Here is a 25,587-nt window from a genome sequence, read left to right on the forward strand (position 1 = left end):
TGCGATGGAGCTCAGCAAATCCCTTATAACAAGTATAGTTTCTTTCACTCTCAAACTTCTTAGAAAGTGGACTAATATTTGATTTGAAGAGATAGCACTATCACTCACACATTCGGTTTGGGTCAGGATTTTGAATCAAGGAGATACACATGACTCGGCCCTCAGGAGGGCCGCCCTCCATATTGCCCCACAAGTGTAACATCACATTAAACTATTTTATAAAGCAATTATTTTTCAAGCAAATGATATTAGCACAACCATGTTTTAATAGTTACACGGTCCCAGCTTGTCTTTTCTTTTTTAATTGTCTTGTGAGAGCTTTTTGAGAACCGTAATAATATGTTGACATCTCGCTTTAGTGGAAATATCAGAGCATGGTAGTCCTGATATCATTTCCCTATTTTTGTAATGGCATTTCTTTTAGGCATGATGCTTCCTCTGAAGCAAATCTCCCTTCCTTGTTTTTTAAGGGGACCATAAAAATCCAAGAACCAGAGTCTTTGTTTTGATAGAATTGAAGGATCAACTGTGATCGTATCACACATACGCAAACCGCCGTGTATTTCTCTTTCTTAGGGCATGTTTGGCAATCATGAAAAATTATTCCAAGGAATATTAGTAAGGCTAGTTGTGAGATATGCGGTATGCGCCAAGAGAGTGAGACTTGAGAGGGTAGCAGTGGGTTTTTGTCACTGTTTTTAGGTCTCTCTCTCTCTGTACTAGCGACCTAATATAATATGGATTGTGATAATATTATTGTCATCCAAAATGACCAATAATTCAACCCTTGGAAATCTTTCAGTCTTGTTTGATGATTCCAAACACAAGTTGATTCATTATGGATTACTAATGAGTTTTTGTGTTTTAAGTTGAAGATCTGATCACGCTAAAGTCAAGGAACTTGGATCAAGGCTTGAAGTAATGATGAAGATCAAGGAAGTCAATGGGAAGAAGAGATCCAAGAAGAAGACGATGGCTCGAAGGATAAAGATCAATTGAAAGATTCAAGTCAAGTCAAATATGTTAAGATTGTATAAATCTAAGGGGAGTGATAAATCGACTCCCCATGTGTCTTTCTCTCTCTAACCCGGAGAACAGAGAAAGACACATGGGGAGTCGATTTAAGATATTTGGGAGTCGATTTATCACTGCCCTAAATCTAATCCCCAAAGAATCCCATTCACCATATAGGTAGACAGTAGACACAAGAGAAAACTCCCATTCACCATATAGGTAGACAAATCCAAACCAGTAATATGGTAGGCCATATTATGACTAAGCATTAGTACAAACATTGATCATACCAACAAGATAATCAAGAAGATAGTTTTCTATAATATTGATGGGCCCACCATACTGGCGGTGTGATGGTTACTTACCCACTACACACGAGCGACAGCACACGTGTAGCCGAGAAAGCACGAGGAAACGAGGTTTCTTCTTCTTCTTCCTTTTTTTTCTTTGTATAAGAAAACTGGAAGAGTATTTTAGGTCATTTCTCATTTCCTCGTGTTTACTGGACTTAGCGGGAAAACTTACGAATTTCTGAAGGGAAAAATGGGAAAAGAAACGGATCTATGGGACGATTCTGCCCTCGTCAATGCCTTCGACAACGCAATGACCAAATACAAGGTCTTTTTTTATTCTCCATCACCTTTTCTATATACTTATTGAGCTTTTATACGAGGATTCTAATTTGGGTTTAGGTTACCCATCTGGGTTTTAGACTTTTAAGTTGAAGAAATCTCTGTGTATTTTTCTCGGGCGTTTGAGATTCTAATTTAGGGTTCTGTAGTTCGTGTTTTCTTCGTTTGAATAGTTTTAGGCTTATGCGTTTCTTGTTTAGAACTAGCATTCATTTGGAGATAACTTTCTATTTGTTTACAGGTAATGCATAGCACAAGTTATCAAAACAATCCTACTGAAGAAGAAAAAGTTATTAGTGGCACTGATGAAAATGGGCCTGCTACTGCTGATGAAACTATGAGGTAGGTTAATATAATTTAGGGTTTCTGCCTAGTTTATGTGGGTATATAGTATAACCCTAATTATGTTCTAATATAAGCCCAATAAGATAATGGACCGGTGTAGTGGGCCTACATGGGCTAGAGTCCATTAACCAGTCAATAACCCTAGTGTATCTCTATATATAGGGGCTGGAGGCAACAAACTAGGTATTCCAAACTAGATACCTAGGGTGTAGTGCTTCGAGCAACCTTGCTTGACCTAACAGTTTATATGTCATATTTGCATGCTTGTTTGAGGATGTTACTGGTCCTATGCCATGTAGGATGTAATTTTGGCTCCAAGCTTAAGCTGCATGCTATCTCATGAATTGAGATGTGATTGTTTACAATTAAGGATACTGCATTTTGAGTTAATAGATAGAATTTTGCATTATTTTAGTACAATAATTGACAGACAATGTGAATGTTATTCTATCATAGATGATTAAATTGGAAATCATTTTAATAAGATGCCAACAACTAGGTTTTAAATGAAAGTCTAGACCACTCTTAGCCACCACCCACCCACCCACGCCTCTCTCTCTCTCCTGAGTAGTCCAAACTTTGATGGATTGCAGGTAAAGTCCTGCTTCGACTGAGTAGTCCAAACTTTGATTCTAAACCCAGTTGCTGTTAGTTCGTTAAAATGATTTCTGATTTAAGCATCCATGCAAAATTACTATATATTCAACATATATATTGTTTCCAATGCAAGGAGTTGTGTGCGTGCGTGTGTGTGCACGTATATGTTCAACACATCTATTGTTTCCAACCCAAGGGGTTGTCATTGCAGTAAATTTGATGCAAATGGGTGACAATGTTAATCTCGTGTACATATTATCCTTTTTCATGCTAGTATTTAGGAAGTGATGTATCTGCCCCTTTTGATTACTTGGGACACCCAGCAGCAGTATACGTGGCAATCAGCCCCATTGAATCCTTGTGACATGAACTGCCTCTCTGCAGTCATTGATACACTGCTGCTGGGTGTCCCAAGTAATCAAAAGGGACAGATACATCACTTCCCTACTATTTTTATCCAAAAGTTTTATCTTAGAGGACAATGACACTCTTTTCTCTTTTCATAGCCTATATGACGGCCTCACAAGGTTAGATCGAATTAAAAATGAAGACATTCGTAAAAAGGTACGGGAAGCACCAATTGAGGAGGAGATGAGAGAGCACCGCTTAAGATGGTTTGGGCATATCCAATGTAGGCCTTTGGATGCTCCAATGAGAAGAAGTGACTCGTGCTAAGTTGATGGAACCAAGTTGATAGAGTAAAAAGAGCTAGGGGCAGATCGAAAACAACTTGGGTATAAACAGTGAGGAAAGACTTGAGGGCTAGGAACATAACAGAGAACATGACCTTGGATAGGAGAGAATGGAAGAAAATGATCCTAGACGAACCCAACTAGTGTCAGGATTAGACTTAGTCAATTTGAGCCGGGTAGATCCTTTCACCTTCTTCATGAAAATTTTCTAAAGGATTCATTAGGCGGACCCAACTAGTTTGGGACGAAGGCTTAGTTGAGTTGAGTTGAACCCAAATGACGGCCTGCAAGCCTGTGGAAGCTCTCCTTTAAGTCCATTATGTTCTTTTTTCAGGGTTTTTCTTATGGTAATAGTTCACTTTCAGATTATCAGTGTACTAATTCATGCTCTTTCTTGTTCCTTTTGTAAAGGGATATGGAGCAGGATAATAACAACAATAATGTATCAAACAGTGCAACAGAGTCATGTGCGCCCTGTAACAGTACAACAGAACCTATTGAATTACGACCAATTCAAGAAAATCCTCTGGGTGCAGAACCATGTTCCCCCAAACCATACATGCATTCGTCCACTGGTCCTCACACACAAGAAACTTTTGAGGGCAATTCAAATTTACAGTCTCCAGAGTATACTCAATTACTTAGCCAGTATTATGAGCTTGAGGAGCAGAGGCAAAAGGTTTTACAACAACTTCATCAAGCAAGTCTCGGGAATTATCAATCTTACTCTGAAGGTTCTGGTTTTGGTTCTTGTGCACCATGGAATGCTTCCACTTCTCAGGAGCACCAAGCCCCTTCATATCATTCCTCATGCACTGGATTTTATTCTTCTTGTTACCCATATTCTTGCCATTGTTTACCTGTTTCATGGCCTTCAACACCTTGTGCTGTGGGTGGTCAATGGGTTGCTACAAATGGCACTCCTGCTATTGCCATGCAACAAACAGATCCAATGAAGGGATCCTCTCTTGAAGATGACAATGTTGTTAAGATAGCAATGGGAGCTGCCGAAAAAGCAATTTCTTCCATGAAGGGATTAACCTCCATGACTTCCAATAGTTGTGAAGGTGAGTAGATATTTATTCAACTGATATTAATTGATTTTTATTTTCATTTGAATATCTGAAATTTTGGATATCTTCTGTTACTTTGTCATTGTTCAATGGTGCACGTCCATTATTTTATTGTTGTCTTCTAGCCTGTGTTTGTATTTGGATAAAATGCCGTCTAGGCAGGTGACAAACGACAAGAAAGGAGTGAGCCAAAACAACACCACTTTACTTGGTCAATGATTTATTGGTTCTTTTATATGCGTATATACATATTTATGACTCTTTTGGCTTTGTTGGAACAGTCTGTGTCATGACCTTGAATAAACCAACAATGGATACCACAACTCATCGGCATCTTTCTTGTGGTGGAATTTTGCATTATATTTTCTCTATGAATTTTTCTTCTTCATCTGAACATTTCTTAAAATCTCAATCAGCAAGTTTTGAAGTTCATTTCTCCGTTAGTGGTGGACAATGTATCGGTAAGCAACTGCATGCGAGCATCAGTTCAACTACAGTACTTTTCAACAGTTTAATTTCATTTCATGAAAAAAAAGAATAAAGTATCAACTTAAGGCATTAGGGAACCAGTACTTTTCTTTTCTTGCAACAACTATTTAATTGTTGTATAGACTTTTTGTAGAATTGGAATATTATATACAAAACAGAGCTATAACATATAACCATGAGACCGCTATTAAAAAAAAAACATAGTACCATGGGAGCAATGTAGTCTGCAATCTCATTGGTCTAACCAACTAATGTAATGAAGAGGGACCTCAAGTGGGTGACAAAGGTATGTATCTCTTTTACAACATCTGCTATGTTGCTATCGACCATGAGTTCAGTTCTTCACGGCTTACCCATCTAACATAAGGAGAACCGCATTCCGTAATTACTAATCAGTGACTGATGCCGGAATTAAGAAACCTTTCCTCTTTAAGTCTGTCCAGCATTGCACAAATGTACACTCATCTGGCTCATTTTAACCTTGACTCAATAGGCCCCGCATAGGCAATTTCTCACCATGCCACAATTACCTTTGATCAGACTACTCATTCCCAATGGCCCTCTCCTGTATGGCAAACAGCCATCAAAATCAAAGTGAGCACACTGCAGCTGCACCTTTATCTCTTTGTGGCTCTCGAAATGCGACCACCACTTGTTACTGATGGGGACATCAACGAAGGAGGAGGATTTAAAGTTTACAAGCAAAGAAAGAATCGTGGGAAGGAGAATGACTGCTTTTTGCATGAGAGATGGACGTTCACATATGCTACATATACCACATGTGTTGTGCCACATGCCACATGGCGTCCACTCTATGTTAACATATTTTAAACTTTAATTATTCTACTTGGTCGCACGTTTAAAACCCCGTTTTAGCCTAATTTTGCCTTTAACTAGTTACCGAAGGACCCTTTAACTGTTGACTAATTTGTTTAAGGTTTATTTCATTCTAATTGTGTTCTTTCTCATTATTTAATACAAATTTAAGCCTCAATATTGCTGCTGTCTGCCAATTAATTCTGCCTTAAATCAACCCTAGTTAACCAGTAGGTGTCTTTAGCCTCTTAAGAGTTAGCCCTAAACTTTCGTAGAACCCATTATCCCATTAGGAGTGTAGGATATTCCCTCATTTAGGTATTGTCCTGCATCAGTTACGTCCCTAATCCATAACCAAATCAGTTCCAATTCCTATCAAATCATTCACCATGCTAGCCTAGAGCCAAAGAATTATATTTTCTGGCCATTCTTTGACAATGAGTGCCACTCTTGCTATTCAAGAAAGAAAAAAAAGAGCACCACTCTTTGACATTATATTTAAAATCAAATGTCAATTCATAGCTAATTATGACATTTCCATCCCCAACTATTCTTACTGTCTCTCTACCCTGCCCTTAACATGATCAATCCCCTTAACTCTTCTCCCCTTGAAAAGAACCCTACAACTCCAACTGCAAGCCTCTTTCCTCTCAATCTAAATCACCTTCTGTTTTCCTTACGCAACCTGCCAATTCCAGCCTCCATTACCTTTCATGCCCCTAAAAGATACAATCATACTTCTAGTCTGTGATACCGTGTCTGGCATGCTACAATACCGATACTCATACTCGGATACTCGGATACTTCATTGATATTTCTGCTATTATGTTTGAAACATACGCCACTCTTATAATTGATTATAAATTTATAATTCCTTTTGCTTGTTAGTGTCGTATTTGTAGTTATAAGTTTGAAATCGTAGCTTATAGATGTTGTTTTAAAATTACCATTAGTTCCATCTTCCAACTTAAATCTCATTAGGTTTTATGATATTTTATTTATTTGTCTTGTGTCTTATCTCATGGTATGGGACATTCATATTAGTATCCATCCTAGAATTTGGAAAATGCGTATTCGTATTATTTCCATGTGTCCATATCCATATCCGTATCTGGATATCATAGCTTCTAGTCTTGATATTGCATCATACTCTTGAAGGACGTAATTGTGAAATTCAAAGGGTCGGCTTAATAATTCTTTTGCCTTCTTAATTTGTACAGAAAAAGGAAAAGAGAAAGAGAGTTCAATTATACCAGAAGGTCAATTATCAAAAGCTATCTGCTCGGAGACAGACCTCACTGAAGTTTTGAATGCTTGGTACTCTGCAGGCTTTTACATGGGCAAGTAAGGCTTTATATCAGCTATGAATCAGAGTATGATATTATGTGTTTTTTGCCGATTTGATTTAGCATCTCTCTCTCCTTCTATTTAACTCTCACTCTCTCTAAACTATAAAGATTAAATTGTCTTTCTCACTATGTAAGCTGATCTTAAGCTTTGAACACTATAAAAGTTAATTTATTTTATTTAGAAAGAGACCAAAGGCATCACATGAATAGAGCTAAGTGAATTTGTAGATATCTGAGTGATCTAAACTACTGAAATTCTTGAAAGGACTTCTAGTTCTCTGTTGATCAGGCTTTTAATAATCTGAAATCCTTTATTTTTCTTCATTATGCAGGTATCTTTCAGAACAGTCAATTGCGAAGAACCTACCTTAGCATCTTTCTTCTATCATGGGTAACCATTATCTGTCTTATAGCAATTGGCTTGGTACAATGTTGATACCAGTTTAGCTCATGGGCACTTTTTCATCACAAGAAAACAATGGCTAATATGGAGTTTTTTCACTAATATGGAGTTTTTTTTTTTTGTTGAATCTTTGTATATCCATCATGACTATCATCATCGTTGACGTTGTCACATTGTCAATCAGTTCTGGTTGCATTAAATGGCTCTAGAGCAGTTGATACCTCTTAGCCTGTGATGGATTTTGTGACATTTTGTATGCATAAATGGCTCAAGAACCTTTGATACCTCAAAGGGAAAAGGATTTATTTATTTTTTGCTTCAACAATCTGTTTGCAATATGGGCCATTTCCAAGTTGTACCCAAGTACAATTGGGATTGGGTAGGATACATTTTGAATTTTCTTGTGATGCTCCTTTTCCCCAACATAAAATGACATGAGTAGCTGCTGCTTATTCGATACAGTATATATGGTTTCCAGACCTATCTTTTCTGAATGAAATAAAGGTAGGCAGAAGTACAGATGGGGACTACTTGTTCGGTGTTCATATTGTTCATATATTTGGCCAAACTGTTGATTAGCCGTGCCCAAAAACTTCCCATTGAGATCGTTCCAAGCGGTAACCATTCAAAGTTCTGCCCTACCAAGTGGATGGTTTAGAAAATGAGAAGGCAAAATCTCCATATCAGCTGGTTAGGATTCCCTAATGCACGGCTTTCGGTTAACGGTCCAACAAATTGAGTGTTTTTATAAATTAAAATACAGTAAAGCACCTCTTAGTAAGTGTGGCAGCTTGGAACAACTGATGAGAATAAACTTATTTTTTGTCCAATAATCAGAGTTTTGGACAGATAATCGGTTCTCAAAATCCAAAATGAACCGTTCACTTGATAGACTCATAGACCTTGCTTTGGATCTCTTATGGCCCAAGAATCGGACAAACTCCAATCCTAACATCTAATAATTATTTGTAATTGCTGTTGTTGAACATGAAAGTACTTATATAAGCAAGGGTGTCACATTCAATACAAAACAATACATTTTTGAAATGGGTTAATGATTATCGGCGTTCTCGAGTCCAACAACATCGATGCCAAAAAATGCAGGTCATTTGGATTTTTGCCGTATTTTTTAAGATGTTTTTGGGAAATGTTATCCGCACTGCCGTATTTTGATGAGGACACTCCTCACTTTATTAAAAGTACGGTATGGCCAGCACCATAGGATGATCCAAACCGTCCATTAGATGGGCCACAGCCTAAATAGGTTGTGCCCCAAAAAGCATTTCCGTAGGTTGATCCTAACTTTCTGATCAAAATGTTAGAGGGTTGGTGATTGAGCAATCGATGTGATTTTTGGGCCTTTTGGTATCCAAATCAAGTGCTATCAAATGAATGGTTCACATCTTTCAAATGTGGGCCCATTATGTTTTAGCGGGATGCTACATTGTATTATAATGAGGTCCTGTTCTGTTGAAGCATTGCTCTTAAAAGTAGTACGGCTTATCTTTCTATCAGCGAAAAATAGAGAAACTAGACTCTGCTAATACACTCTAGATGACTAGATTCATAGAACAGGAGCCCTATATTAGTAAGAGAGCCCACTTCGTAAGGGCCCTTTCTAACAGGGCTCTTCTTTCAAGATAGCTGTGAAGCCTTCAATGTTGGCATGGAGACTTTGCTTTTGCTTCCCCGTTCACTGAATAGCTCCACTCTTGCTTAACTATGCTTCGTAGCCAAATACCACCTATTTTTTGGGCTATTGAATTAAGCGATCCGAAAACAATCTCTACTCCCCTCTATCAGAAAAGGAAACTTGGCTCTGAAATGGTGGTAAGGCAAGCTATGTCTATTTAGGTAGGAGCATGGTTTTAACGAAATTTCACCCTTAAATCTTGGAAACTCCGCCCAAAAATGTCGGTTTTATTATTTAAATAATATTTTCTCAAAATTTCAGCTGAAATTCTATGCGTAATTAAATAATATTTTTTAACGGTCACTAGATGTCGGACCGAAATTTCGGATTTTGGCAGAGACCGAAATGGGAAATGGGTACCGAAACTGAAATTTAAAACCATGGGTAGGAGAATACCTCGAGCTCTGGGAAAACTCGTGAGGAAAGGCGGGTGGGTAACTTAGCCCAACCCAGACTACGTCAAGGAAGGGAACTATAAACTATCTCATTGATCTAGCAAGCGAACTTCACTCAAGACTTAGAAGGACTCAGACTACGTCAAGGAAGGGAACTATAAACTATCTCCTTGATCTAGCAAGCGAACTTCACTCAAGACTTAGAAGGACCATACTACCCGGTGGTGAAAGGTCGAAAGGAGAAGTGTGATAAGCTTTGAATGGAAGCCCTCGTTAACTGTCCAAAGGTACAGAAACAGGAGTGATTTGAAACCATTATAGTATAAAATGAACAGGAAAATCTTTTTAAACCAAACTGAACATCCATATCCACATAGCTCAAAGCCCGAGCCCCAAAACATTCAAAATCATGTCAAGAACACTAAATTAATTAAGCAGTTCAATTTACATGAATGTTTTAGCAATAAGTAAGCGATTGGCTTCTTACAAATACATTTAATTGGTAAAGCAGGGACTGCATGGAACCGCCCAATCCATGGATATTCAAATTCTTGCATTAGATATTCAAGTGAGTTCACCTGATTCACACCTTCACTTTAGCTGCCATTTCCTTGATTTGCTCAATTGTGAAGACGCCAAAGACATCATCATCAGTAACAGCATTAACTACCGCCAATCCAAGATCATCAACACTAACAGGTGGTGCTAATAGAAGATCAGAAGCAGGAAGAGAACTCAAGGGTTTAGTAAAGTTTTCAATTGTACTCAAAAACCTCTCCAAGGGTTCCCCAATCACATCGAGTGGGATCTCAAATCCGTCCACTTTTCGTTTACCATATATGAAACCCGGTCTTAATACAACTCCTGGAAGATTCAAACTTCAGAAACAATAAATTGTGGAAAATAGAAAGTGAAAAAAAAAACAAGGAATATAGATGCATCAAAGATGAGCAAAATTAGTCTTACCTGAGCTTGGGTATTTTGAGAGGACCTCTGATTCTGCTTTCCTCTTCCCAGTGAAGTATCCCGAAGTAAGTAGAAAGGAAGGTAGATTGTAATCATGCACGGAAATTAAGATAAACTTTGGAACTCCTGCAAAGGAAGAGATTGTTAAAACAGAATGAACTCTTCAGTCTTCAATATAATGCAATTTGAAAGGCAAACAACTTAGGTCATGGAGAAAGAACTGAAGAAATACCATTTTATTTAACAAGCAAAAATCCTTTTCATTAATAAGAAAATCATACAAAATCTTTCTCATTAATAAGAAAGAGATCTACAACCAGAATATGATGGTTCTGTTCATCTCCATTTCACAGGGCAGTTTCATTAAGGGATCGTAAAAGCTCAACAATATGGTGTAAGAAATGAGCTAATAACCTCTGCAACCAATTAGGCTTCAAGAGAGTCTGAAAGTTATAGAATCCGTGGGGAGCTTGGCATTAAGAATGCTAACACAGTCACCTTCCTCCACTTAAATGAAAAACTTGGCCCAGAATTGAAAAACCAACTCTTGCTTTGAATTTTCACTCTTTTGTAACAGGCATTTACTTGGCTAATCTAGAAAGATTACGTTAGGTCCCATGTCAGATCAGACATCAACTGAATATTGGCCATCCATGACCTTGTTTTGCATAAGCAACCATTTGATCCGTTCCCATTTATTGAGTTATTTTCAATACATACCTTCTTGAAAATGAATAGTTTCTTCATTTGCATGTTTTCTGCCCGGGCTAAATCTTTCATTATATTTTGTTCTTTTTCCGTTTTGAAAGGTTCAAACTAGTAATTTGGGCTCATACTAGAAATTCTTACATCTGATAAGCATTATAAGGGAAACACACTTCCTTGTAGTCCTGCTCAAAATTGGATAAGACATATTGATCTCATTTAGCTGCTTATAGCAACAGAATTCTCCATAGCCCATTGAAAGCTCTGGTTATAGTGTCCATAATTTCACTCGACAAAAAAAAAAAATTCCATAATCTCTTCAAATCATTAGATTTAATTTAAGGATTTGTACAGAGTAGAAAACCACAATCAAATGCGTCCCACCCTAATAGTTTCTGGCAACCAGCAGCATTCAGCATATTATAGTTCAGAAGAGTGTCCACATTTAATTCAAGCCTTCTATTACCAAGGCGCCATGAGAAATTTTCATGTTTGAAAAGGGGGGATAAACTATATAATCACAATCATAATAGAGTCTATGAAACGTAGGCAATCACATACCAAAATCCTTTGCCACACCTACTGCCAAAATATTGGCCTCGCCGTTTATCCTCTTCATTTGCTCTTCATTACCGAAACCTCCCAGAGTTGAAACAACAGCAGTAGCCCCAACGAGTAATTCATCCCACCTTGCAAAGAAAACATCTCCTGAATAAATCAGAGAGATGATTAAGACATATAATGGTCAGAAACATTATGCATGTGAGATTTGAGACTAAAGACCCGGTCTTTTTTTTAATGGTGCCAGTCAACTGTATTAAAATCAGAGAGAGAATATACAACACCCAAGATCGATGTGGTTGGGCTGAAGAAATTACAAGAAGAAAATTAAAACAATCACAAAACAGCTATTCTGCCCAATAAGAAACAAAACATAGAATTAAACAAAACTCGAGAAGGGGTGTGGGGGGAAGCTGCAGCCATGGCCCAGCTACTCTAGATCGAGCTAAATAATAGGCATCCCTATTGGCCAATCTTGAAACATGCTGAAAGTGCATCCTAAGACCCTTGGTACGTTCCAAAACTTCTTCAATCACATCAACAAGTCTAAAAGGTTGCTCTTTATCCATCCGATGACCTTTAAAGTGTCTTCCTCTACTATGATGTCATTGAAAACTTTAAAATCAACCAACCGGATCCCATGAAGAAACGCCTGCACATCTGCTTGATTTAAATCCTTCACTCCAATTGGGCAAGAAAAGGCCCACTTGGTGGATCCGGCTGCATCTCTTAGAATTCTCCCTTTTTTTGCTTGCCCTGGGTTATCTAGGCTAGAGCCATCAAAGTTGAGTTTAAACCTTCCAGCTTAGCCCGCACGGGGGGGGGGGGGGGGGGGGGGGGGCACGGCGGGGGCCGCACCGAGGAGATGTGTTATCTAGGCTAGAGCCATCAAAGTTGAGTTTAAACCTTCCAGCTTAGCCCGCACGCATGGGGGGGGGGGGGGGGGGGGGGGGGGGGGGCATGGCGGGGGCTGCACCGAGGAGAAGGAGATGAAGAAACTTCCTGGATATTGCAAACATCTTTCTAGAAATACCATAAGGCGTAGGATGAGATACCTCTAAAGTAAGTAATCACTCTTGGCCAAGAAATAGTCAGACTTGAGCCTTGGAGGAAATGTATTGAGCCCTTTTAGACTTGTTATTGAAAATGTAATTGCTCCTTTGTTTCCAAATTACCCAGATATTAGCCAGGAACGCTAAGCGCCAAAAAATTCTACCTCTTTTTGGCCAAAGGGTTGAAATTCCAAGCTGCAAATAGTTTGTCTAAAGATAGTTCGTCTAAAGCTTCAAATAGATCACCCCAAAATGGACCCCACATCCGACGGGTTAGTTTAAGTTGAACTTTGATGGTAGCTATCCGGGCCAAGCCGGTATTGGAGTGATTCGTGACTCCAATGGCGCAATTTTGATGTCTTTCTCAGGACCGACTGGGGTGTGTGATGCAAATGAAGCTGGAGTTGGAGCCTTACTTTGTGGATTAAGATGGTGTGCGGAGCATAATTTGGGCCCTCTTATTGTTGAAGGGGATTCAAGAAATGCTTTGGCTTGGGCCCCTAATAAGTGCACATGAGCTTGGAAGCCGGATGACTTAATTGCTGAAATAAGGGATCTTGTGAGTTCAATCAACCCGCAACTCGCACACATGAGGAGATCTGCTAATGAGATGGCCGATTGTTTCGTGAAGGAAGGTGTGGTGAAGCCAAACATTGAGATGATTCAATCTCTCTCTTTCTTTTTTTTGAGAAAGGTAACTTGAATTGAGATGATTCAATCTCTTCCACAAGAAGGCGTTGGATAACTGATTTCGGCTAATCTCTTCATCAGCTGTTTCGGAATAGCTGCCTATTTTTAATATTTTGGTGTTACTTTTCTGTTTTGCTCATGTTTGATCAGGAGGGGATCTGTCACATGCTTTCGTTTGCTAGGATTGTGATGTACTCTGTACGGGGACATCTTGTCCTCCTGCTGTACTTCTGTTTCTATTGAAAAAATACTTGTTACCTTTCAAAAAAAAGTTCATCTAAAGATCCTTGGGTCCTTTAATTGTATTTCAGACAGTATCTACTTCCCATGAGTGGAGGCTAGACAGTGGAAAACTGGAAATAGGATGAGAGTTCTATTGGGGGCTTATGCAAGATTTTGTAAATCTCAAGTGGTGTATAGCAGAGCCATGAATTTATGGTGATATTCATTTGAGATATCTAAGTTCTACCATGTAAATTTCTTACGGTGCCAAGAATGGCTAGGGCTTGACTAAAAGATTCACATTCTAGTTGAATACTTAAAGGTGAAACATGATGGCCGTATCGAGGAAAACCTGAGCACATTGAGATTTGAGGGCATCTTACTAATGAGATCAGAAAGTAGTTTTGTGCTACAAGGGGGACTTGGAGAGAACCAACATATGAAGAACATACCGAAATATGAACCAATGAATCAAGGTACAAAAAGCATTTAACAATGAACCAAGGGTAACCCAAAACTATTTGCACCCTAGAATACCGATTCTCATAAAGTTGATGGCTTCTACAATTTAGCTATAGACTGTCAAAAACTTGGTATCAGACTTCCTAGGGAGAGTTTGGACATATCCCCAGTAGAATTTGGGCCTTTTTGAATGCAACATAAACCACAATCACAACCAAGTCCTGATTTAGTGTACGTCCAAACGCATGCTTAGATTTACAACCTAATTTCCAAAACTTAGGCTCATGGTTGACATCTTTCCCTATATGACAAACTACAACTTTAATGATCCTAAAACAAAGGAAAGACCTGGTCTAACACCATTCAGATTTTTTCTCACAAATGACAGAAGGAGCACATATTTCCAAGAAATGCATTTAAAGAAGTATTTCAATTCAAGTAAATTAATATGCATGCAACAAATAGTGCAACTTGAACGCCAATAAAAAGTCAAAAATAGAAGAAAATATAATCATGCCTGTTACCCATGTGACCTGATTGACCCATGAATCCGAGTAAGAAGGCTGCCCCGACCTGTAATCATTGTCACATTTTAATATTCCAAACTCAATCTACCTGGAATTAAAGATAAAGATTGTCGAAATTAAAGGAATTCGAACCGTAACACAGCTTAAAGGGAAGGGTAATTTTCTACAAAGATTTGGGGTGTATATGGGTGTACAGAAAAACTGCAATTTGTGTGAACACCAAAAATGCACCCTTTGGTAAAATAGGTCAAGCAAGATCCAGTTAAAGCTTTCATATACCTGCTTAAGCTGACGACCTCGATGCCCTTGGAGACTGCAGCCTTGCATATTGCAGAACCAACGAAACCGTTGCCCCCCAACACTACAACCTAATACACAGAAATAAAACTATATGATTGTTCTTTAACAGCCCTTGGGATGCATTTGGACGCACACCCAAATCGCAATTGCAATGCAATTTGGGCCTTCTAAGATTGCAATCTGTATGAACTGCAATCCGAAAAAGGCCCAAATTAGACCCAATTCTAATATGGGTGTACATCCAAACGCACCTTAGAACATTCAAAAAAGGTAAAAATAAAAAGTTGGGTTAAGAATGTGTGCTTTGAGTTCAGAACCTTTTTGGATGCGTTTAGATGCACACCCAAATTGCAGTTGCAGTGTAATTTGTATTTTTTTTGTTTGTAATTTGTATCTTCTTAGATTGCAATTTGTATAAACCACAATCTGAAAAGGCCCAAATTGCACCCAATGTAACATGATCAAACATCCAAACGCACCCTAGAACATTCCAAATGCAAAAACAGTCGGAAGTTAAAAAAGAAAAGGTTCGATCGATAGTATCTACTTGAGTTCAGACTCTTTTGGGATGCGTCTAGATGCACACCTAAATCGCAATTACAATCCAATTTGGGACTTCTTAGATTGCAATTTGTATGAACTACAATCTGAAAAGTCCCAAATTGGACCCAATTGCAGTATAAGTGTACATCCAAATGCAACCTAGAACCTTAAAAATGCAAAATTTGTTGAAAGTTTAAAAAAAAAAGTATGATTGATTGAGAGTACTTGCTTCGAGTTCAGACCTTTTCAGCCTTCACATCAGCAACAACATCTATTGGACCACCATATGAATAATCTTCGCTTACATTTCCTGCAGCAGCATAACTGCATCTCACTTTACTCCTAAACAACAACCTATGATTAAGAAAAATATGTCATTTATTTGGAATATCCTCAAATCCCTACAAACAAAACCATAAATTACAAAGCTTCAAACATTTGTATCATAAACCCAGAATGAAAATAAGAAAAATTTAGCTACTAGAATAACAAACACAGAGAACCTAAGCTCAGTCCAGAAATTTCAGTAAAAAAGAAAAAAATGAGGAGAGATAATTTAAGACCGAGTCTGAGTTGGAACTCGCGAGAATCGGATCGTCCGAGTCGGAATCGGTGATAATTTGGGCGAGATCGGAGGAGAAATCGGAGCGACTACCGACATGGAAGACATTTTTTGTATGGAGTCACCGGTCGCTAACAATCTCTGTACACACAAAACACAGAGAGTGCTTTCAGACTTAGATGGAGGAGCCGTACGCAGGGGTGCAATGACGAAAATGACCCTCGAATTTGTGCCACTGATACAAGTGGGACCACTTGTTCAATGATCCAATCCATATTTATCTACAACTCTTTGATGGGTTTGCCCCCATTTTTCTACCCACTTAGAAAAATACCCGGCCCACTTAGAAAAATACGGGTATTCATTGCACGAGTCCGAAACTGATGCATGACATAACTAGAAATTTTCACTAAGGAGATGATTTCAGCACAACCAAGCTTTGATACATGCGCTTACCTTGCTTGTCATTTTGAATTTTACTGGCTTGAAAGTGCTTTTTGGGAATCGTAATAACCTTTTTACAGCTCTTAAAATACTAAAAGACAAGCAAGTGAGAGCATGTTTCAAAATATGTGTGTGCTGAAATCATTTCCCTAAATCATGGCTTTTTCTCTGTAAAGGGGTTTTATTTTCCCTCTTCTTGATTCTTGTTGGGTTAAGCAAGGTTCTATTTTATAACTAATTTTTCTTACGGCTGTGATAAATCGACCCATTTTTCTCTCTAAGCACTGCTCTATACGTGTCGATTTAAGACATACGGGGGTCAATTTATCACTGTCCTTTTTCTTATTAATAAAATTTAAGGTGCCGTCCCGGTATCCCAGTTAAATTCTGGGCACAAGAAAGTATTCAAGTTCTATGCTCCAATGGTTAGAACAGAGATTTTTTTTTTTGTTCTCGAGCTTTGCCAAGCAAATAGTTATACATGAGCACACCCTTTAGAAATGAATGCATTGGAGAAGGTGCTACCCGTTTTAGGATCATTCCATGTGTGCTTTTGGGGTGTCTCCCTGTTTGTTTATTTCCACCTAACAAAGGCCAAAACTGCATGAAATTAGATAATTGGAAAGTACTTCTGATGCTTGTCAATTCCACCTTATGTTTCACTCTCCACCATACACTTGGCAATGATGAATAGCTATTGAGCCATTGATCTGGCGAACCAATATCTGGATGAGCTAATATATCCTGAGGACTCTCAAACATTATAACCGAGCAGAGGTAAAACCGATTTCAGGGAAGGTGGTACATGGAACAGAGGGGAGTTATCGATTGTAATTAATGTCACATTCAATGCATTTTGAAGTGAGATGTGATTTTATAGGAGGAGTGAACATGATGCCTCGGGAGCGCAACAAAGATGACAGGCATCGTGAATGATTTGGACGAGATGATATTTGGTAAGAAAATAAGTTCATCTGAAAGACATGATACGAAGAAGCAGCAACAGAAGGATGATCTCCTCTCCCTTTGCGTTTCTAAACATGCCCAATGTTCAAGGACAAAAGCCTTTGGTGTTTATATTAGGCCTTGCAGGTGAAGACTTTCAAGATGAATTATATTAGGCCTTTGGAGTGTAATTTTATCAATTGCTGACTTTGGTTATGGGAAAAAAGAGAACTGTACAATTTTACCTCATTTATTTAAATATTCCATGTTTCTCTCACACTTGAATGTGAACTTTTGCTTATTTTTTCTGAACCATTAGAGATGTTTACCAAAAATATGACACCCAGTTTCTTATAATCCTTATACTATATATAAAGCGTGAATCATGGGTTAAATTCTTCCTCACTTTAGCCTAAATCCCAACTATAAAGCATAAAGCTTTATGAAATTTCGCACTTCCTTTAGGGCATTTTTGCCATTTTGGCAACAAAGTGAATCATGAGTTAAATTCTTCCTCACTTCAGCCTAAATCCCAACTATAAAGCATAAAGCTTTAAGAAATTTCACACTTCCTTTAGGGCATTTTTGCCATTTTGGCAACAAATATCTTGGTGCCCATGTACGTTGGGTGGGATTTACACTTCAGACTCTTTTATCATTAACCCCTTTGCTGATATCTGACATCTATATCTTTGGGAAATTATTTGAGGTTAAATTCGTAATCTAATATACGAAAAGTACCAACATAGGGTAACTATCTATGACAATTACGGCAAAAAACTACCAAAAAGAGGTAGAGACATATGACAATAAAGAAATGACTACTTCATATTACTCATGCAGGACATTTTCAAAATATTGATAGATTCCGAGCACCTAAAGAAGAACAACAATTATGGAAACCTCTATCGATTGGAGGGTTAGGATCAACCTATGGAAATGATTCTATGGGCACAACCGATTGATGTTGTGTTCCATCACATGGACGGTTTGGATCAACCTATAACCCTCTAGACAATTTATCTGCTGTGATAAAACAACCCAGTACAGTAGTTCCAAATCCTTGATTTTGAGAGGGGTTTTGAGATGGGATGTTGGGTACGTGGCCCCTTTTATGTTTTCGTCCCCCTACCTCTACTACAATTTTGACCCACGGCATTGGGGGAGAATATACTTTGGTTACAAAATTTGGGTTTGGATGGCCTTCATGAAAGGATGATTTATATGGGTTTGGAATTGCTAGCATTAGTTGTTCCTTCTTGGGTCTCTCACTTTCCATTCTTTGGCCATGAATCTTTCAAATATAATTACAAGGGGTGTGAAGGTTCGAATTTATCTCACCCTAGATAAATATTTTTTCCAATCAGTATAAGAGCTTTTATATGGTGACAGCCCACCATAGGATGATCCAAACATTTCATTTGATGTGCCACAGTGTAAATAGATTGTCTACAAAAAAAATCATTTACGTAGGATGATCCTAGCCCTCAGATCTATAGAGGAAGGATGGGATTGGAACGTTGGAAATCATTTTTGGGACATAGCCTATGTACGTTGTGGCCCATCAGATGGAGTGTTTGGATCATCCTAGATTCCTACGGTGTGGCCCTTACAGTACTTTTTAAAAAATATTGGACTATACGGGCTTACACCATATGAAATCTCGGCAATATAATATCATTTTTTTTTCTTGGAAGTTGTTTTTATGACTTTCAAGCTTGTTATTTTTTTTATGTTGATGATCCCACCCTTAAAATTTATTGAATCGCCCCTTCACAATGGCATGCATTTTATTTGGAAATGACCCGAGTACCCTTTTAAGAGCACCACTCCCCTTTAATTTAGAGGGTGGTGTGGGCCACGGGGATAGTTAGGTTATGAAGGGGAATCGACGATAAAATGAGGGCATTTTGGTAACTTTGACTCAACATGTAAATGTCATCACGAGAGGAGGTCATCCAAGTGATAAGTGATATAGAGAATTGGGCCCACTCACATGATGATCGGACCCATTTATTTGGTGGCCGCCACCATAATATGCTATGTGGCTAACCATTGCATCAACCATACTATAAATAGATTGTTACCCAAAAATCAATTCCATAGGATGATCCTAGCCCTCTGATCTATAAATGTTTCATAATATGCAGTTCCTCTATAGTGCGGAGGGTTGGATTCATCCTATAGAAGTGATTTTTTGTGCACGACCTATTTACCTTGCGTCCCTTCAGATGGACGATTTGGATCGTCCTATCATGTCGTCCGTACAATAATTTTTGATATCCTTACACTATATATAAAGCGAGAATCATGGGTTAATTTCTTCATCACTTTGTAGTTATTCCCATTCATGTCCCACAGCCTAGCCCTTTCCTTTATTCCCAGCCGTCTACAACAGAGAAGGCTTTTCTGTCATTTGCAAATGCCCTTTTTCAAGGGTGTTTTTCCAACCACCTTTTTTCCTACCTGGCTCCAACATGGCCTACTTCAGAACTTGGCCGGGTTCATTGCAGGGATGAAATATGTTTTCTTTGCTGCATTAGAAAGAAAAGAGAGACTCTGTTTTGGTATAAAATTTATTATTTTACACCTGATGATTGAGTAAAATTTAACCAATTTCAAGTTTTTTTTATGCAAAGAGACCTACATTCTCTTTAGAGTGAAAACATACCCTGAAAATTTTCAAACTTGACCTCACCTAAATTTGCCTTAAAAAAACTACTAGATTTAGATGACCTTGATGTTTTAGACCACTGTTTAAAAACCCTCCCGAGTCAATTACTGACTCCGTTGAGTCGATTTCCTCTAATCTTGCAAAGTATATATTTGAGTTAGTTTTTTTTCCCTTATTAAGTATATTAAAATTGACCTACTTTACTAAATATGAAGAAAATTAACTTCATCAATTATTATCTCGTCTGAGTAGACCAAGTTTTAGACAAAAGGGAAGAAAATAGTGGCTTCTGTGAAAGGTCTGTTTGTTTTCTTACTTTTTCTTGCAGAAGATTTATTTTGTCAACTAATACATGCAATTACATTGAGATATGAAACTCCGTAGCTGACATCTATTGAAAGAAAAATTCTTTTTTACTTAATAGTTTTTTCCCTGATTTTCTACCAAAAAGAAAATAAATTATTTTTGCTATTATACAAAGGGTGATGATAAATTCGCACCTTCTGTATGATGATTCACACCCCTTTTAATGTGATTTGATGTCAAAAAGTGTTAAAGTCTTCCACAATTCGTTACATAAGGGGTGCGAATTATCCTACAGGGGGTGCGAATTTATAATCTCCCTATATAAATAAAGTCCTTAATTTCTATTGAATTCCTATTTTCTGCATCTATTTGTTTAAACTCTATGGTGTGCTATATTGGCTAGATTCTGCATTTTTTAGGGGGGAAATTCCTTCTCTTCTAGCGAGAATTCCTGTATTTCTTCGATATATGACATTTTTGTTCAATTTGTATGTAATTACATTTATTTGTCATGTGGTTGGATCTCTAGATTTGCATCATCAAGGCCACCAACAAAAGCTTCCATGGCACCATCAGAAGGTATGCATTTAGTTTTCTGTGCTCTAAATATTCTGCTTCGTCTAACCTGTACAGTCAAATCTACAGTCAAATCTGTAGGATTAGTTCAAATTCATGATTGACAAATATAAAAAAAAAAACTGATGTTAAATTAATTTTATCAGCCAAGCTTGTAAAAGTATAATCCTTAACCCAACACATGATGAGCTATTGGGTCACCGGCCCAAGTTGCTCATATGATACTTTGACACAAAGAAGCTCAAGTAAGCTAGCAATCATGCAGGCTACAAGCATCTTTTAATCTCTCTTGGATCATTTAATATGCTTCACATTGAAGGTCTGGAGTGCCTTAGAACCGATTAACTCAAAATGGAATTTAACTGAAATATTCTTTTGTGCAACATATACTGGACAGGTAGATGATTCAATAATTGATCTGCTCCATCAAACCCGAATCTGAACATGGTTCGCGAACCTCGTCGCAGAAATATTTGCTTACACGGTTTGTCAAAAAAACATATAAACCCAAGTACTTTTTCTATTTTGTTTCTTCATTTATAGAGGAATAAATCTTAACAATCAAGAATTTCAAAACGACTTGTTTATTTTTTTTATTTTTTGAATAAATGTTCTGTACTGTATATAAGATTCCAAAATCTTATCTATAGGTAATTCTCAATTCATTGAAAATGTATATATTTGCTATCAATTCAATAAGTATCAACATGCATTTTTAAACAACTTTAATAATTGAAACTGACATATTTATCATTTAATGAAATATGACTTTTACAGTTTAATGTTCTAAAATATAAAATCCTTCAATCACACATGCGGAGCACGTGCATTTTTACTAGTTTCCTAATACGTAAGAAGTCTCTCTGAGAAGGCTGTTCTCCATGGGATAGCAAACCCAAAGTTTATTTTAACGTCGGATAGGCTTAGTAAACTGTACATGCATGGTGGCCAATCGAAGGGGTTAATTAGAGATAAAATTATCTATGCAGGATAGCCAATCCCTGGAATAGCTTTTCCAGGAATAGCTATTCCAGGGATTGCTATCCCAAGGAGAACGAGCACCTTTAACTAGGGATGCAATTTTTGCGCCTATTTGAGGTTTTGCTTAAAAAATGAATTAGAATCAACCTGAATCCGACCCGATTTCATTGTAAAAGCTCAACCCGAATTCCCAAAAAACAACCCAAGTTGCACCCCAACCTTGAACTCACAAAACCCATATAATCCTGATTAAATGCGATCTAGACCGTCGGATATATCTACTTATCAATCCGACGGATAGAGATCGTCCAAACATGATGAATTTCTATCCTACTCGAGGTCCAAGAAACTCAACCTCGAGTTGCTGTTACGTTGCTCCCATGGCTAGGGATGCTTCCTTCCTCGTTCATGCACGATCGCATGTGCAAGATGCATGTTCCGACAAATATCGAATAAAAAATTCACATATTTGAATGGATTTTCTTGGAATTTTCTAGTTAGAAAGAGTCCACATCGAGCCCACGGCCAAATTAGATGAAACCACGGAAATTATATTATTTTTATTTAACTAAGGCTTCGTGACAAAGCATGCTCTCTTAATTTATGTTGAGTGCACCACCTTTCCAACTGATTCTCACATTTTCATGTTATAAAAATAATACTTTTATTTGTAGGCGGTCTGAAACTAAATTATATGTTTATTTCGATGGAAAATGATTTATCCACTGTTTGGTAAGCTCACTGTTCATGAAAAAAATCTTTCCAAGATATAAAATTTCTCTTGCTTTTTCCAAGGAAAACTGCAAATCTACTAGACCTTGGAATCGTATTTTCCATGGAATTTTTTTATTTTTTTGAAAATAAGATATCCATTAAATTTCTTTAGAAATTACAAAGGCAAATGATATTCGTTAAATTTTCAGTGGGGTTTTTGAGCTTAACGGTCTGGATTATCGTGTGGGGCCACTGAAATCGGTTCAAATGGCACATGGGCCAGTCTCATTTTAGTTTCTATGAGAGTCGTCTCATTGTATCATTCTCCCACAGTATCAGTTTGTCAGGTCCCAATCCCCCGACACGTTTATCGTTTCGAGATAAATTATAATCTCGGGAAATGATAATCACCAACAGTGTGTTTTTTGTCTTTTAGATGCCAATATAGGGAAGTGATATATCAGCCCCCCTATTTTTACTTAGGACAGCCACCTCTAGTGTATCTATGACTGCATAGTAGGGACTGATTTACTTAAGGTGGGGAGGATTCAATGGGCCTGATTGCCGCGTACAGTGGAGTTGGCTGTCATGTGTAAATTTATCATTTCCCTTTCCAATAATACTAAATCCCCTCTTGAATTAAAAAAAAAAAAAAAACTAATCAAATGGTCAAATACACAATTATTTCCCTTCAGACCGTAGCTTTAAAAAGATTCACACACTAAATTATGTTGTTTTGTGTGCAAACACTAGTCTTTGGTCAGCTCCGTTAGGTTGCCGGGTTTTTTTTTTCTCCTGGGATTTATGTGGGTAAAGGTAGGAGACAAAAGATGGACAAGCATTAATTAGAGAAAGATATTATGATGAGTGGAGAGAGAGGGTAGAGAGAGAAAGAGAGACCACCATTTTCAAAACAAGATTTTGCTGATGTCACCAAGAAAAAGCCGATGTGACCACTAAATATTCTCCCACATAAATCCTAGAAAAAAAAAAACCCAGCAACCAAACGGTTATAATATAATAACTGTCGACATCGTTCCCAAGCCGGTTTCAAAAGCTGGGCCCCTCAGCTTCTCGTGGGGGCCGCACTGGGTACCTTTGAGCTTCGATGTATATTGTATAGCCTTGAACTAAGCTTTTGAATCTCTTGTTTCAAAACAAGTTTTCATGTACCCAGGGTTAGGGGTTTGTTCTTCAACGCTTCTCATTCTCTGTGTTTTTTTTAGACTGAGCGGAATAGATAGAAGAGAATTGGTTGGAGAAAGTCTGCTTTGCTTTCTAGATTCAATGGTTTTGGCCACTTGAAATTACTGAATTGGAAAACGGGGCAGACCGGTGGGTTTGTGAAGAAGACTTCAAATTTCGTAGAAAAGTTCGCGTAGAACTCCCTGATTTACTGTGAGATTCCACATCCCTATATTTGTGGTTTCCTCTCTCCACATGTAGACACGTTTTCTGCAGGAAAACAAAACCGGTCGCGACTCATAACCGAACAATATTTACACGGTGTGGAGCCGGGGGTGTTACATTTACGGCTTAACTACCCAGGACATCACCTCTCGCCAGTATAAGAAGCTTGCCAATGGTAGACTCTCGCTGTAAAAACAGACGAAGAAGATGACCCAAGACATCACCTTCCCTCCAGTCTCACCGCCCTTTTCCATCTCTGGAAGATACTGTAGCAAATTGCTAACTCTTTATGATTTTTTCAAGGGAAATGTTATCAGCACTACTGTATTTTGATGAGGGCACTCCTCACTTTATTAAAAGTATGGTATGGCCCGCACCATAGGATGATCCAAACCGTCCATTAGATGGACCAGAGTCTAAATAGGTTGTGCCCCAAAAATCGTTTCCATAGGTTGACCCTCCGATCTGAATGTTAGAGGGATGATCCTACCCCTCTATAGATCGGAGGGTTAGGATCAACCTATGGAAATGATTTTTGGGACACACCTTATTTAGGTTGTGGCCCATCTAATGGACGGCTTGGATCATCCTATGGTGCGGGCCATACCGTACTTTTAATAAAGTGAGGAGTGCCCTCATCAAAATACAGTAGTTTTGATAACATTTCCCTTTTTTCAATTCTTCTCATCCCACTTTTACCCGTAAACAAACAGAAATCTCTTGGGTAAGCCCTGGGGATTTCCAATTCCTGTCACCACCATGAACCCTACATATTCCCAAATTTAAACTGCATCCAAACGTACGCTGCAGAATCAGGCAATGGAATCAACAACCTATTCTAATTCAATCTGAAATCAGTGTTCGGTTGAACCAAATGAATAGAATCAAGGACTTGTAAATGCCATTGGGACAAAATTAAAGTGGGAAAATGTCAAAAATCTATTTTCCCCACCAAGAGGTGGTATTCTAATTTTGCCTCTCACTCAAAATAAATTTTGTTAAGATTTTTAAAAAAAAATGGGAAGATCTAGGATTAGGTGTTGGTCCACCTGATAAATGGCCTAATCACCCTACATGGGGACCAGGGTGCACCTTAGTTTCCCGCAAATGATCCGATACACTTTTGTTGTCATTTGCCGGATTTAGCTAATAATAACATTGAACACACAGGGTTACATCATCACCACCATATTTGATAATGGGACGAACTCACCTTGTCGCTTCTTTTTAATTGGCTGTTGTCAAAACCTGGTACTGCCAGTGCCAATATCAGTAGCCTTTCAAAATCACACTAAAAATCGAAGTGCGAGATATGTAACGATAAGTTCATAGATAGGAATCTATATTATCACGAAAAACTGGGTGTTTCTGTGGAACTGACACAAACTCAATGAAGTTGGAGTTAGAGCCTGAATTTCACTCTTTCTCTGCATGCAACCTCCTTTCACC

At 38.0% G+C, this 25,587-nt stretch overlaps 2 protein-coding genes across 4 annotated transcripts; one reads left to right on the top strand and one right to left on the bottom strand.

The window, feature by feature from the left end:
• Nucleotides 1–1,229: 1,229 nt before the first annotated feature.
• On the top strand, nt 1,230–7,735 carry LOC143879295 (uncharacterized). Of its 2 annotated transcripts, XM_077381622.1 has the most exons (6): nt 1,230–1,433; nt 1,527–1,632; nt 1,888–1,988; nt 3,692–4,347; nt 6,879–7,002; nt 7,340–7,735. In XM_077381622.1, exons 2-6 carry the CDS (start codon nt 1,558–1,560, stop codon nt 7,377–7,379), a joined length of 996 nt encoding a protein of 331 aa, XP_077237737.1. In that variant the 5' UTR covers nt 1,230–1,433; nt 1,527–1,557; the 3' UTR covers nt 7,380–7,735. The 2 variants fall into 2 exon arrangements, with proteins under 2 accessions (XP_077237737.1, XP_077237731.1); XM_077381616.1 differs by lacking the exon at nt 1,230–1,433 and having other exon boundaries at nt 1,448–1,632.
• A 2,170-nt stretch (nt 7,736–9,905) lies between these two features.
• On the bottom strand, nt 9,906–16,257 carry LOC143879302 (NAD(P)-binding Rossmann-fold superfamily protein). Of its 2 annotated transcripts, none has more exons than XM_077381644.1 (7): nt 16,090–16,257; nt 15,769–15,868; nt 14,963–15,051; nt 14,674–14,729; nt 11,731–11,877; nt 10,465–10,590; nt 9,906–10,362 (listed from the first exon to the last, which is right to left on the bottom strand). In XM_077381644.1, the coding sequence occupies exons 1-7, from the start codon at nt 16,194–16,196 to the stop codon at nt 10,082–10,084; spliced, it is 906 nt and encodes a 301-aa protein (XP_077237759.1). In that variant the 5' UTR covers nt 16,197–16,257; the 3' UTR covers nt 9,906–10,081. The 2 variants fall into 2 exon arrangements, with proteins under 2 accessions (XP_077237759.1, XP_077237751.1); XM_077381636.1 differs by having other exon boundaries at nt 15,769–15,880; nt 16,090–16,252.
• Between the last annotated feature and the right edge of the window lie 9,330 nt (nt 16,258–25,587).

Source organism: Tasmannia lanceolata, unplaced genomic scaffold, assembly GCF_043159265.1.
Source record: "Tasmannia lanceolata isolate RefF3 unplaced genomic scaffold, GAP_Taslan_0.1 ptg000002l, whole genome shotgun sequence".
Taxonomy (NCBI): Eukaryota; Viridiplantae; Streptophyta; class Magnoliopsida; order Canellales; family Winteraceae; genus Tasmannia; species Tasmannia lanceolata.

Bases quoted from the DNA above. Each gene is read 5' to 3' on its own strand.
- LOC143879295 (XM_077381622.1), top strand. From the start codon at position 1,558: ATGGGAAAAGAAACGGATCTATGGGACGATTCTGCCCTCGTCAATGCC. The intron at 1,633-1,887 runs GTCTTTTTTTAT...ATTTGTTTACAG, and splicing joins ACGCAATGACCAAATACAAG to GTAATGCATAGCACAAGTTA. The intron at 7,003-7,339 runs GTAAGGCTTTAT...TTCATTATGCAG, and splicing joins GCAGGCTTTTACATGGGCAA to GTATCTTTCAGAACAGTCAA.
- LOC143879302 (XM_077381636.1), bottom strand. From the start codon at position 16,196: ATGTCTTCCATGTCGGTAGTCGCTCCGATTTCTCCTCCGATCTCGCCC. The intron at 14,730-14,962 runs GTATATGAAAGC...CAATGATTACAG, and splicing joins GAGGTCGTCAGCTTAAGCAG to GTCGGGGCAGCCTTCTTACT. The intron at 11,878-14,673 runs GCATGATTATAT...TGATTTATTCAG, and splicing joins TCAGGTCACATGGGTAACAG to GAGATGTTTTCTTTGCAAGG.